This window comes from Galeopterus variegatus, unplaced genomic scaffold (genome assembly GCF_000696425.1).
Source record: "Galeopterus variegatus unplaced genomic scaffold, G_variegatus-3.0.2 Scaffold5609, whole genome shotgun sequence".
Classification (NCBI taxonomy): domain Eukaryota; kingdom Metazoa; phylum Chordata; class Mammalia; order Dermoptera; family Cynocephalidae; genus Galeopterus; species Galeopterus variegatus.
In genome coordinates, this window is record NW_007731720.1 from 36,431 (window position 1) to 51,517 (window position 15,087).

General features: G+C 59.5%; 1 protein-coding gene across 1 annotated transcript in view; it reads right to left on the minus strand.

Moving 5' to 3' along the window:
- The window catches only part of LOC103605134 (GRAM domain-containing protein 4), a 51,977-nt gene that overhangs the window by 4,920 nt on the left and 31,970 nt on the right, over positions 1-15,087 (minus strand). Inside the window, exons 4-12 of the mRNA XM_008589720.1 lie at positions 10,493-10,554; positions 8,436-8,568; positions 7,732-7,757; positions 7,053-7,144; positions 5,541-5,632; positions 4,513-4,561; positions 3,268-3,339; positions 2,946-2,989; positions 2,768-2,877 (exon numbers count right to left, since the gene is read on the minus strand). Of these exons, the coding sequence (XP_008587942.1) occupies positions 2,768-2,877; positions 2,946-2,989; positions 3,268-3,339; positions 4,513-4,561; positions 5,541-5,632; positions 7,053-7,144; positions 7,732-7,757; positions 8,436-8,568; positions 10,493-10,554 (680 nt within the window). The remainder of the gene's footprint in view (positions 1-2,767; positions 2,878-2,945; positions 2,990-3,267; positions 3,340-4,512; positions 4,562-5,540; positions 5,633-7,052; positions 7,145-7,731; positions 7,758-8,435; positions 8,569-10,492; positions 10,555-15,087) is intronic.

The window sequence follows — 15,087 nt, forward strand, 5'->3', positions numbered from 1 at the left end:
AAAAAAAAAAAAAATTCTCACAAAACAAGAAAACCACGAGTGACCATCCCTCTGAGGGTGATCTGAAGGAGAGCTCAGGGGACCTGTCCCAGCCTGTCCTCCTCTGGGCCACACCCTTCTGTGGCCGGGGTGGGCGGGCAGTTCTCACGGCCATGGGCCTCTCCCTGGGTCAGGGTGCTCCTGTGCCAGCCCAGGCCCCCCAGACAAAACTTCACTGCCCACTGAGGGCTTTTGTCTTTGCCCCCAAAGCCACACCATCTGTCAGCCCTGGTCTTCCCGGTGAGGGGAGTAGAGGGTGCCGGTGAGAGACTTGGGGCCCCTGCTCAGATCTGGCCTGCTGCCAAGGCCCCTGCCCGTCCACTGCAGGCTGGTCATGTGCTGGCTCCAGGCTGGGGACACCAAGGCTGGGAGGGCCCTGCTACCTTCAGAGCTCAGGGTCTGCCTGGAGGGGAGGGTGCCGCTTGCTGGGGGGGAGCAGGCTGAGTGGGTGGGAGCAATCCAGTGGATTTAGGGTCATGAACTCGGCCTCCACACCTTCCTAACCGAGCAGTACCACCCCCGGGGTCTGAATGCAGCCCTCTTCCTCCCTAACCTGCTGAGGCCTCTAGCCTGGGGTGCATTACCCCCTCGAACTCGGGGTTTCAGGGACCATTCCTACAGTCTGACCCCCTACCCAGCCCCCACCCCCAGCTCTACCCCCAGCTCTGCCCACTCAAGCTGTGCTCCAGGGGCCTCGGAATGTTCCACACACCAAGCTCAGCATCCTCCCCCTGCTCCCTCCCCAGCTTCCCAATAGGCTCACTGGACACCTCTTGATGGCCCCCTCTTCCCCTAACGCTGTCGCACCTTCCCCTGCAGGCCACCACCTGGGCTCCCTCCTATCTCCCCCTCCCAGATCCACACCCTACACCCTGAGCCCAGGCCTGCTACTCCCATGCAGGAAAGTCAGGCCTCAGGTGAGTCCTCATCTCTCTGCCTCCCCAGCCCAACTCTCTTGTGACTTAACCAGCCCTTGGTGTGAAATACCAGGACAGGACCATGTCTCGCACATTCAGACCTATGGCTGAATTCACCTTCCCACCCAAGAATCAAGCGACTTATGCCCCCTTCCCCAGTGTGCCCCTCCTCCCCTTCTCCGTGGCACTGAATGGAGCCATCACTTACCCAACAGTTCAGGAAAGCCCTCAGCATCCCCTGGACTTCCTCCCTCACCCCAGTCCCATCCACCTGCAAATCAGTGGCTCTGCCTTCCAGACAGGTCCACTGCCAGGGCCCCACCCACTCCCCCAGGCTACACCCCAAACACTGGCCATGCCCACATGCCACACCCCAACAAGGCCACACCCCAACACTGGCCACACCCACAGGCCACACCCCCAACACTGACCACACCCACTCCCACAGGCCACATCCCTAACACTGGCCATGCCCACATGCCACCGCAACAAGGCCACGCCCCCAGCACTGGCCACACCCCCAACACTGACCACACCCACTCCCACAGGCCACATCCCTAACACTGGCCACACCCATGCCACCGGCCACACCCCCAATACAGGCCACACCCACAGGCCACACCCACTTCCACAGGCCACACCTTCTCCCAACCAAACCACACCCTTTCCCACCCGGCCACGCTGCTCCCCATTTGTCCTGACACCCCACTTTGTTGACCTGCCCCAAACACTTCAGAAATGTCCCTCCTTTGCTTGAACACACACACGTATCCCCTCCATGCCACAGCCCCTCGCCACGCTGTCTCCCATCTGATCCTCTTCACCTGGGTGCCCCCCATGCCCACGGCCTCTCTCCTGAGGCCTTCCCTGACCCATCCCCCAGCTCTGTCTTTCTCCCTGGCACTGAGGCACTGCCCATCCCCTGACAGTGCCTGTTTATCAGCTCAGGGTCTGTCTCCCCTTTAGAACATGGCCGTGGGAGGGTGTGCTGCGCCCCCTTGCCAGTGCCAGGCACAAACTGGTGACCCAGGGCAGCACTAGCCGGCACCCCATGACCCCACCTGGCAACAGATGCAGGGACCAGAGGTCAGCCCCACCAACGCACACACCTCCTAAGCCAGGGAGGCACATCTGTCTGCGCAGCCAGCACTTGCTGGGGCTGCTCCAATCTCCCACTGCCCAGACCAGACACAGCAGCCCCTGCCTGCAGGGGGGTCTTGGGGGTCTGAGTTTCATGTAATACGAGGGTACTTGGAAAAGCTTGTGGTGAAACAGCACGGAAAAATAATACGCATCTCCCATGAGCTTTTGCAGGGCCGTGTATCGGCGCTTTTCTGTACAGGGACTGGAGGAAGCTGTGCCTTTGTTTGTTTTTCATCTTTGTTAGACATTTTCACGTAAACTTACAAACCAAGTCAGACTTTTTGATACTAACTCCTAATGTTTTGATTCTGGAAATGTGCTCAGGAAAGGAGGGGCAGGGCTGGGACCCTCCATCCCGTCCCTCCTGCCCAAGAGGCACAGCTGGGCAGGAAAACGGGGGGGCCCTGAGCAGCAGAGGAGGAGCTTGATCGAGAAACGACCCAGGCCCCTAGACTTCAGACGGACCTCATTTCTCCCAGATGGGAACGTTTTGGCCAAAAGCAGAGGTGGAAACGCCTGTGTGAGCAGAACAGCTGGCCTGGCTGCAGCTGGCACACAGGCGCTCAGCAGACATGCCGGGCAGGTGCACGAGGGAGGACACCGCGTGCCCTCTCCCGATGCTACATGTCACATGGTCGCACCAGCCCGGCGGGCAGCGCTTCTCTTACCCACGGCGAGCCCCACCAGGCGGTAGGGGAAGAAGCAGGAGGCCAGGAAGGCAGCCCACAGCGCCACGTACAGCTTCTGCGTGATCTCGGGCTGCACCCACATGAACAGGCTGCAAGGAGACGGGCGGCTCAGGCGGGGCGGGGCGCACCCGGCCCAGCGCTGGGGGCCCCGACTTACTTCTTGATCTTCTCCAGGATGTCGGCCATCTTGCCAAAGAGGTTCTGTGTGGGAAGAAACCGCGATGACGCAGACCCTGTCGCCACCCAGAGCCGGGGTGCCCGCCACCCCAGGCCTGGTCCGAAGCAAAGGGGACCGCACTTGACCCAGCTGGGAGGGGCTCCTCTCCGCACAGGGCAAAGGGCCGCTCCCCCAACTCGGAGGGGTTGGTAGTAACATCTAAGAGCGGGCAGGGTGACTGCAGGTGCTGTCCCCACCCCCACCCCGGGCACTGGCCAGGCCTGCGTGGAGACGCCTCTTAGCGGGAGCCCAGGGACAGTACCTGGGCTTTCTGAGCGACGTCCAGCACCAGCTGGAACTTCTCGGACACAGTCAGATCTTCCTTTGGAGGTTCCTTCAGTCAAAGGGGAAAGAGAATTTTCCACTGAAATTTAATAGTTCAGAAAAATTACTGACAACACAGCATGAAGGCCTCCCAGCCCCAGGGACCTGTGGGTCACTCTGCTGTCCCTGCACAGCCAGAGGGGATGGGACCCAAATGCGAGGATCACACCCCTCTGGGCTGATGGTGAAATCTCCCTTCGTGCTCACCCCAGGCTCCCAAGAGGGAGGTCAGCAGAGCAGCTCCCACAGTGGCTGAGCTGAGGCTCTGACTCTCATACACAGCAAGATGCGTCTGAGAGACCACCTAGCACCCGGCTCTCTCACCTATAGGCAGGGAAACTGAGGTCCAGGCCAGTAAGGGCCCAGCCTTCTCAAGCTTGTCTGAGTTCACACATTTCCCCATTCAGTAAGAACCTCCAGAGGGGGGCTGGTCGGTTAGCTCACTTGGGACAGCGAGGTGCTGTTAACACCAAGCTCAGGGGCTGCAATCCCCGTACCAGCCAGCTACCAAAAAAAAAAAAGAAAAAGGACCTCCCAAGTGCCAGGGCTGGGTGGGCACCAGCCCGCCTCCTCTAAGTCACCTCCCTGACCCTGTGTGTTCCGTGCACACAGGAGGAGCTCAAATATCTGACCAGGCCCAGGGAAACACTGTGGCCTCCCTTCTGCCCATGCCTGCTGGTTCTGCCACGGACCAGAGTCTCCCTCTAGAAAAAACTTCTGAAAAGGGCCAGGTTGTGCATATTTTTGGCTTTTCTGGCCATGTGGTCTCTGTTACAGCTATTCAACTGTAGCACAAAAACAGCCATTCGTGTAAATGTTTGGGCATGGCTGTGTGCCAATAAAACTTTATTTACAAAACCAGGAAGTGGGCCAGATGTGGGCTCCAGAGTCCCAGGAGGGAACACATCTACTTGTCCAGCCCACTGTTCACCTCCCCACCCGGGGAGGCTGTGGGGGTTACAGTGGTCGTCCAGCCACACCATGTCACATCCTAGACGGGAAGGATCACCTAGCAGGCCAAGGCAGGGCAATCTGCCTCTCACGCAGCCCTCCCAGGTCCTCTCCTCCCCAACTCTTCTTGCCCGGGCCGGGCTCCTGCCGGGCATGCACACAGCACCCCCATGGTGTAAGCCTGACCCAGTGGAGACAGATGGAGAAGACCCTTCGCCCTCCCAGGACTTACCACGGCTTCGGACACTTCGGGCACAATGCTCCACTGGATCCTCCAGCCCCTGGCAGACAGAAGCAAGCACACAGCTCTAGAACAGTGCTGTCCGCAGGCGGTGCAGCCAGGGGACAACTCAGATCACCAGCCCTGCACTCCCAGCTGGGGAAGCACGGGGAGAAGGGCCCCGAAACCCCCAGCCGCTTGCCTCCCAGACCACCAGGGCCACTCTCCAGCTCCTCCTCTGGGGGCCCTCCTGAGGGAGGGGACACATTTAAAGTCAGCCAGAGGTGAGGGGAGAGAAGCCCTTCAACCTATATCAGCTGAAGCAGCCACAGCAAGTGCTTCAGCTAATCCTGCCTCAGCTCTGGGGACTACTGACTCCTCCAAGGGTACTTAAATGTTTTTTACACAAAACATTTTCAAATGAGCCAACTTGAATGGGCACAGAAAGCACCTGGAAAAGTGAGCGCACAAAAGTGCCAACTCTCGAACAGCTGTGTAAAGGTGTGGGGTCGGGGCTCAGGTCTCCAGCCCTGGCACAAAGCTGAGGTTCACTCCTCAGGGACAACCGTGAGTTAATGCAACAAGGGGTGCACCTGAGCGTGGGGGTTTGCCCAGAGAGGTCACGCCGCTCAGGCGTGGAGGTTGTCATGCAGGTGCGCTCTCTGCAGACCACTCACACTCTGAAATCCCGCTCCTCACCAGCATTTCCCTGTCACAGCAGACGCCCGGCATGAACCTTCAGTGACCCACCCGCTAGGGCTGGGGACAACTTTCCTGTGTGCTGGAGTGACCCTGTGGCTGGCACTGGTGGCCGTCCAGAGAAAGATCTGCTGGCAGCATGGGAACTACCTGCTGCTGCCCCAGCAAACCAGGGAGCATGTGGCCATCCTGCCTGGGGGTTTCCAGAGCCTGGCAGAGGACAACTCCCCAAACGCCAGTGTGCGACACACCCATCTTGCACCACAGTTTCATGTACAGGGAGGCAGCAGAGTCATGCACATGGCGGGTAAAGCAGCCACGCCGCATATCAGCTCACCTACCTGGCTATGAGGTAATTGAGGGACAGCCTCAAGATTGCTAGAAACAGGAACATGGGGACAGCCCAGCCGTGCCACACGGCATTCATGTACACCTGCAGCAGAGGGGTCGGAAGGCAGATGGTCAGACAGTGCGTCCCTCCCTCCTCCCCTACCCGGCAGGGCTCAGCGGGGACCTGGCCCCTGCAGAGCTCCACACACTTGGGAGGAGGCCGGAGAAGGGCCGCTTCCTCGGCAAGGGCTGCTGGTGGGAGAAAGAAACCCACGCAGAGCGGTGGACGGGGAAGCTGCCCTGCACGGGTAGGGAACGACTTGTCCCGTGGAAGCAGCTGCTGCACACAGCAGCCAGGATCAGAATAGGAGAGTGTCCCCACATGGGGTCCCAGCCTGCCCCAAGGGGTGGCTTCCACGCACTGCACTCGGCCATCACCAGGGCTCAGCACGGCTGAGGGAGGCATCTGACCACTGGCTGAGAACATGCCAGTAAATTTCCACCAGGGCCACCTTCACCCTGGGCCCCACCTGTGCCCAGTGCAGAGCAGATGCTCAGGGAGGGGCAGGGAATGGAATCCCACTGAATTCAGCGGAGTCCTGGAAGGTGGGTCTGAACTGTGTGGCTCATCTCTTGGCAGTAACAGACCCAGACAGTGTAGAGGTATCTGAGGCCCCGCACGGCACAGCGCCTGTGAAGGGTGGCGCCACCCCAACCTTCATCTGTGAATGTGCAAAGTGCCCCACCTCCCAGGTGGACAGTGAGTCCCTGGGGCAGGCACCCGTCCAAGGGCTTCAGGGACTTGCCCAGAGAGCCTGATCTGTGGCCAGAGCAGTTCTCAGTACCCTCCATGCTGTGGCCATCTGAGGGACCTCTCCAGAGATGGGGCCCACTTGGCAGGACGGTGCTGCCTGTGGGAGCTTTGGAAGATGCCCAGGGCTGTGGCCGCCCCCTCTCTGGTGGTGGGGGGCAGCCTGCATCCTTCTCACACCACAGAGAAAGGCAGGAGGGTCTTCCTGTGCATGGTGGGGACAGCTGCTGTAGGACAAATCCCAGCAGGGTGGGCTGTGTTCCCAAAGCCCTGGCAATGCCAGCCCCAACGTCCTCTTGTCCCTTCCCAGGACTGGTGAGTCACAAAGGCTAGGCTGGATCCCCCACACTACGCTCCTTGTCAGGAGGCTCCAGCGCCAGAAGCTCCGTGGGTGGGGCCTCCAGTCCCCCAGGGGCAGAGGAGGTTTGCAGCCGTCACCCTCTCCCCATCCAACACAGTAAACCAAACGGTAAGCGTGCCCAGAGCCCTTTCCTGAGGACACTGCTGTGAGCCACATGCCTGTTCAGGGACCCACACCCAGCATCTGCGATCCACATGACAACTCCACAGCTAGGAGGGACATCCCTGTACCCAGTTTACAGATGAAGAAACTAAGGCTGAAAAATACTCCTTGGACCGGAGGAAGTGCTGCCTGGGAGGCTGTCCCCCAGCTCGGCACCACACCCACCCTGCCCTGTGAGGAGCCACTCACGGTGAAGGCGATGGCAGATGTGTAGACGGAGTACCAGTCGGATAAGGCAGAGAGGTTCTTCACGAAGTTGGTGACAGGCTTGGCACCTCGCTCTGGGGACACAGCACACCCCGCATCAGCCCCACTGTCCACCCAGCAGGCAGCTCCAGCTGTCCCCCAGGTGCACCTGCAGGGTCAGGCTGGACCCAGCTTGACGCAAAACCGAGAGGAGCCGCATCAAACCCGAACCCAGGCAGCTCCCGGTGCGCCTGAGCCGAGGCCAGTGCCCCTGCCGGCACCGTCCGCTGTCCTCGCAGGGAAAGGCCATCTGCCCCTCCCCCATGTGGTGTCTGCAGGATGAGTTTCATTCACATCCCCTGGGGCCCAGGAGTATCTGAGGAAAGCACAGTTTTTCATCCCAAATGCTGGGCTCCACCCTCTCCCAGCCCCTGGTGGGACAGTGTCCCCTGCAGGCTTCCAACACGAGCCTTTCCCAAAGGAGGGCTGGGGCAGGAGCCTTCCTTGAGAACCTCTTTCTAGGGAGACGTTCAGTTCAGCTCACGACCCCAGAATCCCTGCGCCAGACACCCCCACCCCCACCAGGCACAGTGGGCACCCCTCACCCACACCAGGTACCGCAGGCACCCCTCCACCCCCACTGGGCACGTGGGCACAGCCACACAAAGCTGCTTGCACTTACTTAGCCGTCTCATGTTCTCAGTTAACCTAGGAGAGAGGGGAGAGAGATTAGCACCTGGTGTGAACTCATCAGCCAGCCCTATGTGCCACGATGCCCACACCCTGCTGGCACGCAGGGAGCAGGGAGGACATCCGAGCTCCGGGGACCCCTCAAGTGCAAGGAACACACATGTACGGCGACACAGTACAGCACTGAGCGCCACAATGTCCCTCATCGCTGCTCCCTAAGTCAGGAAGGCAGGGGCGACTCGAATACAGAATGGCCTCCTTGTCCCTGCTCATCTGTCTTTGAGAGCAGGGGACTTGCCAGTCTGGCTCTCCTGGGGACTCCAGGACCTAGGACAGCTTGACAAGGGGAGCTGGTGTTTACTGACCAGGTGCACGAAACAATAGACCACCCGCCTGACACAGGGAAGGCCCCTGGGCAGTGGGCACTTGGCCCTGGGCCCACACAATGTTTGTCACAAAGCACAGCGAGGCCAGAGCAGCCGCGATGTGGCTCTGCTGCCCTGTCCTGAGGACCCCAGCTGGCCTGCAGCCCCCTGCCCGGCTCATGCCCCAGGAACACAGCACCGCGGGGCGTCCATGCAGCCACATTGGCAGCTTTGTCTCCATGACACAGGCTGGCCTACCCACTGGGCCTCAGTGCAGGGGCCGGGCCCGACACACGGCTGCCCCCGCCCCGGGTTGGCACAACGTCCCCACCTGCGGGCACTGAGGGGCTCCTCGGCCTCCACGGTGTTCTCCTCGGGCTGGAACCGGAAGTCCTCCACGTACTCCCCAAACTTCTCGTAGAACCACTTCTGGACGCGGGAGGACAGCCCCTGGCCCCGTCGGTCTGCGGGAAGGAGGCAGAGGCCTGGTGAGGAGCACGACAGGGTCTGGGGCTAGTGACTGGGATCTCGGGGCAGGGAGGGGGCCTCCCGGCAAGGGCCCGGCCAGCGTGGGCACAGGAAATGCTCGGAGGGGTGGGGGCCTCCCTATGGAGCTGGGAAATGAACGGGTCCATGCCAGAAGGGACGCTGAAGGACTCGGCTCTTAAAGACACGAGGTGCAACCAACAAACGCAGACCAGAGCTGCAGCCATAAACACCTGGCAGGGGTCTCTGCTCTTCTCACGCCTGACCCTTAGCAACCTGCACATCCCAGGCCTGGAGTGAGCTCACAGCGGTTTAGTGCTGGTGATTTACACTCTGTTTACCAACTGCTAAGGCCTTCAAGAAATCGACCCATGTCACAGAAAACCAGGAAGAATCCTGCCCCTCAGGAGCACAGCAGTGCAGACCAAAGCGGGCCCCTTCAGAAAGCACGGTGTGGAGTCGCCTGCAGGGGACACTGTCCCACCATAATTTAGGGGAGTGGGCTGGAGGCAGGTGGTCACCGAAAACCCATGTGCTGCGGGCTCAGGGCAGAAGTTGAAGGACTACAGGCCAAGAGGGGCTGAGGCCATGCACCCTGAGGTCACCCAGGCCCGGGAGAGAGCTGAGCTGCCTGGGAGCGTGGGACAGCCTCCCAGGGGCTTCTTCTCACACCCCAACTGGAGCCTTGCAAGATTTTAAGGTGACAGTCTAGTCGGAGTTGGTAATCTTGCCACAGCAGCCACAGAACGGGCATGGCTATGTTCCCACGGAACTTTATTTATGGACGCTGGAATTTCAGATTTATGTAACATTCACATGTCACAAAATAATCTTCTTTTGGTTTTTTCAACCATTTAAAAATGTAAAGCCAGACAGGGAGCTGTAGTTTGCAGACCCCCAGGTCCAGGGAACGTGCACCCACTGCTTAAGCAGAGCTGGCTCCCCCTCCTGAAGCCCACCAGCCTGGCCCTGCGACCAGGAGGAGGTGCGTCTCTTTGCCCGGCCCGTCAGGCTAATTCCTTGGAGGAAATGCAAACCCCTGACACCGCCTCATGCCCAACAGCTTTCCACAACTGGCTCCTGTCACTGGGACTGAGGCTGACCTCCCTCTGTGCTTCTGTTCCACTTATCCAGGGCGTGGCACGAGCGTCTGTCCCCACTCCTGGTGCTCCCGGTGGGTCCAGCACCAAGGTGCCTGGGAAAGAGACACACGCCACCTTCCCCTATGGAACGCAAGCTTGCCGAGCCCAGGGCAAGGCTCCTCTGGTCCAGGCTGGGCCTCTACTGGGCCTTCCCTCCCGGGGCCACAGTGGGATCTATACCGGGTGGGATTGAAGCCAGTGACCTAAGCCCCTTCTGGTTTCAGTCTCTGGGCTCCACCGGCACAGGCAGGGAGGTCCCTGTGCGTGGTCAGCATGGGGGCAGGGGCACAACCTCCAAGGTGCACAGGACTGGGCCCAGGAGAGCCGAGTGCAGGTTCCGGCTGTCCCCTCACTGTTCTCTGAATGACAGTTTTAGAAGCTACGGTGTGGAGTAAGATAAAGACAATGCACTCAGGGGTGGGAAGCAAAGATAAGAGGAGAGAAGAGGGCACTGTCTCCTGGACCAGTACGGGGAGGGGCACATCCGTCCCCTCGCTGGGACGACCGGCCGCAGGCAATGGGCCACCTGGTCAATAGCAGAGTAACCAGCATGACCCTCACAAGGCTGCTCAGCAGGGCCAGGCCGAAACAGATCCCATGAGAAACACCATCCCGTTCTGGTTGAATGGCTCGAGTGTGCTACCTCGATGCACCAGCGCGCAATTGGGGACACTAACCCAGTTATGATGCGAGGACATTGCCAGCGCGAGGGGGGCCTGGGAACAGAGGCGACACCCCCGCCCACCCGCCAGGGGCCTACCTGCTCCATTGTTGATCTGGGGCTGCCCTTTTGGGGGCTGCTGAGCCGTCTGTTCCTCAGTTCTTAAAAAGAGGGGGAAAGAGGTGAGATGTCTGTTACTTCAAAAAACAGCGCCGGGCCAGACCGCGGGGTGCCAGCGGTGACACAGGCCACGCGGTGTGTGGAACAGGGGGGAGAGCCTGGGCTTGCTGGGGATCCCGACTGCTCCTTGCTGCCTGTGACAGTAGCTGGCACCCACGGGGCTGCGTTCCTGATGGGCACACGTTTTATTTTTTAATAATTAAATAAATACATGTCATAAATATACAGGTCATTTCTTTCCTACTAATTTCAACACAGCTGCTTCTTTCTTCATCATTAAGCTCAGAATAAAGAGCTCCTGTGTCACAATCAGTCTGCCGATAAAACATTCTCACCAACATACACGTATAAGCGAGGCCAAGGCTGATGCCCGCAGCTGCCTGTACACAGTTCCAGCTCGGCCCATGCCAGCCACACCCTGACCACAGCTGTCACTGGGCCTCGGAGCTCCCTTGGGCTCTGCCTTCTCCTGGAGTTTCTGTCTACCTGTTGAATCCTGACCATCGACCAGGACTTCCAGCTGCAGGCACTGAGGGAGCTCGACCCCAGTGGGCAGCCCTCGGGAGGTGTCTATGACCTGGTTCTCTGTCCAGCCCACCCAGCCCATCTCACCCTGCACTGGCCTGGGCTACAGCTGTACTGCAGCTGCTCCTGTGGCCAAGAGCTCCCAGTCCCACAGGGACCATCGGTAGGCGTGGGCGGGGCTGGGAGGGGTGCAGCGGGTGCCCCTCCTCAGCACGGTGGTGAGGGAGAGGTGGTTTCTGCTCTGCTCACTTCATGTGATTGCACACTGACAGCGCCTGAACCAACCTGGTCTTGGGGCTGGTGACCAGTCACTGTGACCTGTAATTGCCACATTGTGCACAGAGTGCAGAGTGCAGAAGACCACCTGGACGGAGACAGTGGGGCTGGCACCGGTGAGGGCTGCAGCCTAACGGAGCAATGGATGGTGAGATGTCGAGATGGAAGTGGAGACCCCAAAAAGGGAGCTTCGGTCTTGGGGGGGTGCCAGGCCTTCACACCCTCTCGTCCCCAGACCTGGGTGGGGCTGCCCAAATGACCATCCACGGGAGATTTACTGGGAACAGGGGTGCGGGCCCAGGGCACGTAAGGAGACTCCAGGACCTGGGCTGGGTCTCCCTCTGTTCCTGGGCAGGTGGGACCAGGACACGCCATGAATAACCTGGAGGTTCTCCAAGAGGCCACTCAGCCAGGAGGCACTAAAAAGCTGGCTCCTGCCACAGCCTGGTCCAGGCAGCACCACGAGGACTGAATGGGCTCACTCGGGCTCACCGAGGGCATGGGGAGGGTCTCTGGTGGCCAGTGGGGCTTCCCAAGGGCTGTGGCTGGTGATGTCTGTTGTACAACTAGTAATGCACTGTTGGTCTCTGGCTGTGAGATTTTTCCCAGCACAGTTTCCTGCTAGAAACAAACGGGTGTTTAGATATTAATGCGCTGCAAGCTGCCTTCAGGGAGAAGGCTGGAGACCAGGGAACAGGTGTTCCAGGTGGCAGGAAACTTTACTCCTTCACATCATGCCAAACACAGAATACCTAACCACCTGTCACTACTGGACAAAAGGGACAGGCTGATCTATACAGTGCTACGGCAACACACTTTTTAAAAATTAAAAGGACAGAGACAGAGGGCAGACGGTGTCTCAGGACCTTCTAGCCTGGGCATTCCGGCAAGCAGCCCCACCATGGTCTCAGATGTGGGACGTGCACAGGGTGTCCGCGAAGCCCCGTAAATGCCACCTGACCCCATTTAATGGGGAAAAGGACTGCTGTATTTCTAACAACTACTGATTCTTCAAAATGGTTCCAAACGACTATGCTGATGTTTAATGGTTAACCAAACGAGCGTGGGGTAGAATGTGTCTGCCTTCCTTCTGGGAAGTCTAATGTTTCCTGATCCGCCATTACCTGAGGCCAAGCTGTGCCAAGGTGTGTGAGGGTGTTGCCCACTCGGCCGCTGACACACCCCGGGCTGGGCGGGGGCACTAGATGGTCCCCAGGGCCGCTTCCTCCCCCACATGCAGCCCCTGCAGCCAAGGCCCCAACACCACGTGCTGGTGCAACACAGAGCCGGTGGGCGCTGTCTGGTCCCCCTTAACCTTCCTAGCTCTGGGGCTGCTCGGGAGCTGGCGGCAGGCGGTTGGGGGCAGTGGGGGGAGAAGCTGTGGGAGGAGTGAACCCTAAGAAAAACAGGGTGGGGCACCTAGAAGGGCCAGACCACAGGCTGGTGGGAGGCAAAAGGGCAGTTTTCACGTGGCTTTCGGACCCATAGCTAGAGAAAGCCTTTGCCTGCTACTGAGTAGGCTTAAACCAAGGTGATTTTCTGGGAATTTCCTTATAAACCTAAATGTAGGTTTGTATGAATATAATTAGTGTTTCAATATCGCAGCTCACCTGCAGCTTCGATGTGTGCTGGTGTGGGGTGTGTGTGTGTGTGGTATGTGCATGTGGTGTGTGTATGTGGTGTGTGCGTGTGCGGTGTGTGTGTGTGCGGTGTGTGTATGTGGTGTGTGTGTGTGGTGTGTGCGTGTGCAGTGTGTGTGTGGTGTGTGTGTGTGGTGTGTGTATGTGGTGTGTGTGTGTGTGCGGTGTGTGTATGTGGTGTATGTGGTGTGTGCATGTGCGGTGTGTGTGTGTGGTGTGTGTGTGTGCGGTGTGTGTGTGTGCGGTGTGTGTATGTGGTGTATGCGTGTGCGGTGTGTGGTGTGTGCGTGTGCGCATGTGTGGTGTGTGGTGTGTGCGTGTGTGCACACGTGTGGTGTGTGTGCACATGTGGTGTGTGTGTGTGCGGTGTATGTGGTGTATGTGGTGTGTGCATGTGCGGTGTGTGTGTGTGGTGTGTGTACGTGTGCGGTGTGTGTGTGTGGTATGTGTATGTGGTGTGTGCGTGTGCGGTGTGTGTGTGTGGTGTGTGTACGTGTGCGGTGTGTGTGTGTGCGGTGTGTGTATGTGGTGTGTGTATGTGGTGTGTGTGTGTGTGGTGTGTGTACGTGTGCGGTGTGTGTGTGTGCGGTGTGTGTGTGTGCGGTGTGTGTATGTGGTGTGTGCGTGTGCGGTGTGTGGTGTGTGGTGTGTGCGTGTGCGCATGTGTGGTGTGTGGTGTGTGCGTGTGCGCGCACGTGTGGTGTGTGTGCACATGTGGTGTGTGTGTGTGCGGTGTATGTGGTGTATGTGCGTGTGTGATATGCATGTGTGTGTACGTGTATGGTGTGTGTACATGTGTGGTGTGTGTGTGCGCGGTGTGTAAGTGTGTGGTGCGTGTGCGTGTGTGATATGCATGTGTGTGTGTGTACACCCGCACGTGTTTGAAGGGGGACTGTCCACATGTGTGCCCACCCTGGACAGACCACAGCCACCCAGACCCACACCAGACCAGCACCAGGATGACAAGGGAGGAAGCTGTTCCTCACTATCCCCCTGTGCTCCTGCAGGCTTCCAGAAGGTTCCTAAATCCATCCCCTATGTGAAACAGGGAAGGGCCCCTCAACACTCCCTCAGTTCCACTTCCTTGGTCACAGCCTGCGGGTCCCTTCACTGCACACCCCGGCTGGTCCCCCAGGCAAAGCCGTGTGAGAGTGTAGTCCCTCGGCACTGCTGCCACCAAGGGGCTTTAGTGAAGGACTAGACCCCGGGGTGGGGAATGAAGACACTGACACTGTGTGGGGAGGGGACAGGAACACAGGCCGGCCTCGGGCCCGGTGAGCCACCCAGGGCCACCAGGGGGAGCTCGGCCTCCAGGCGAGGCAGGACACAGCACCTGCATCAGAGGGAGGCGCGTCAGGTCTCTGCGGCACCTCTGTGCACAATCCCGGCCCAGCTGGTCTCTGAATTTGAACAGGCCTTCACAGAAGGTTCGACACCGGGCAAGCTCTCGTTGAAGCCTGTGCACCAGCTTCTGGTCAGGCAGGGGCGCTGACCTCACAGCCCGGCTGAACGGCAAAGGGGACCGCTCCCTCCCGCAAGCCAGCTGGAGAGGTGACAGTGAGCCCACCCCAGGGGACCCCAGAAAGGCCCCACTGACCCACGGGAGGCCGCAGGGAGCCGGGGCTGTGCAGGACGGAGGCTTCGTTCACAGCCGCCAGAAAGCACCTGAGGAATCCTCAGAAATGCTGGAACAGCAGGATACAAACAACCCTGCCCCCGGAGAACCAGGTGCCACCAGGTTCTCAGAGCTGACAAGGAAAGGGTAGGACCCAAAAGGAAGGCGGAGTCTGGCCCTGATACACAACGGAGGCCGCTCCTTTCCACAAGCGGCACAATGTGCAGCACTGTCGCCAGAGTGTGGGCCACACAGAGAGGAGTGGTGCCCTCAGAGCCTAGAGCCTAGGCAGCACGTCCCCCATGGAGAAGCCAGCGTCCGGCCAGGGTGTCTCAGAGGCGGTGGTGTGTGCCCCAAACTGGTGAGGGCCATTCACTCAGGTCACAGAGGGCTGTGGACAGGAGTTGCCACCAGTGGGTGACGCCGGAGGTGGGGGGCTGGCAGCCCAGATGGGGGGT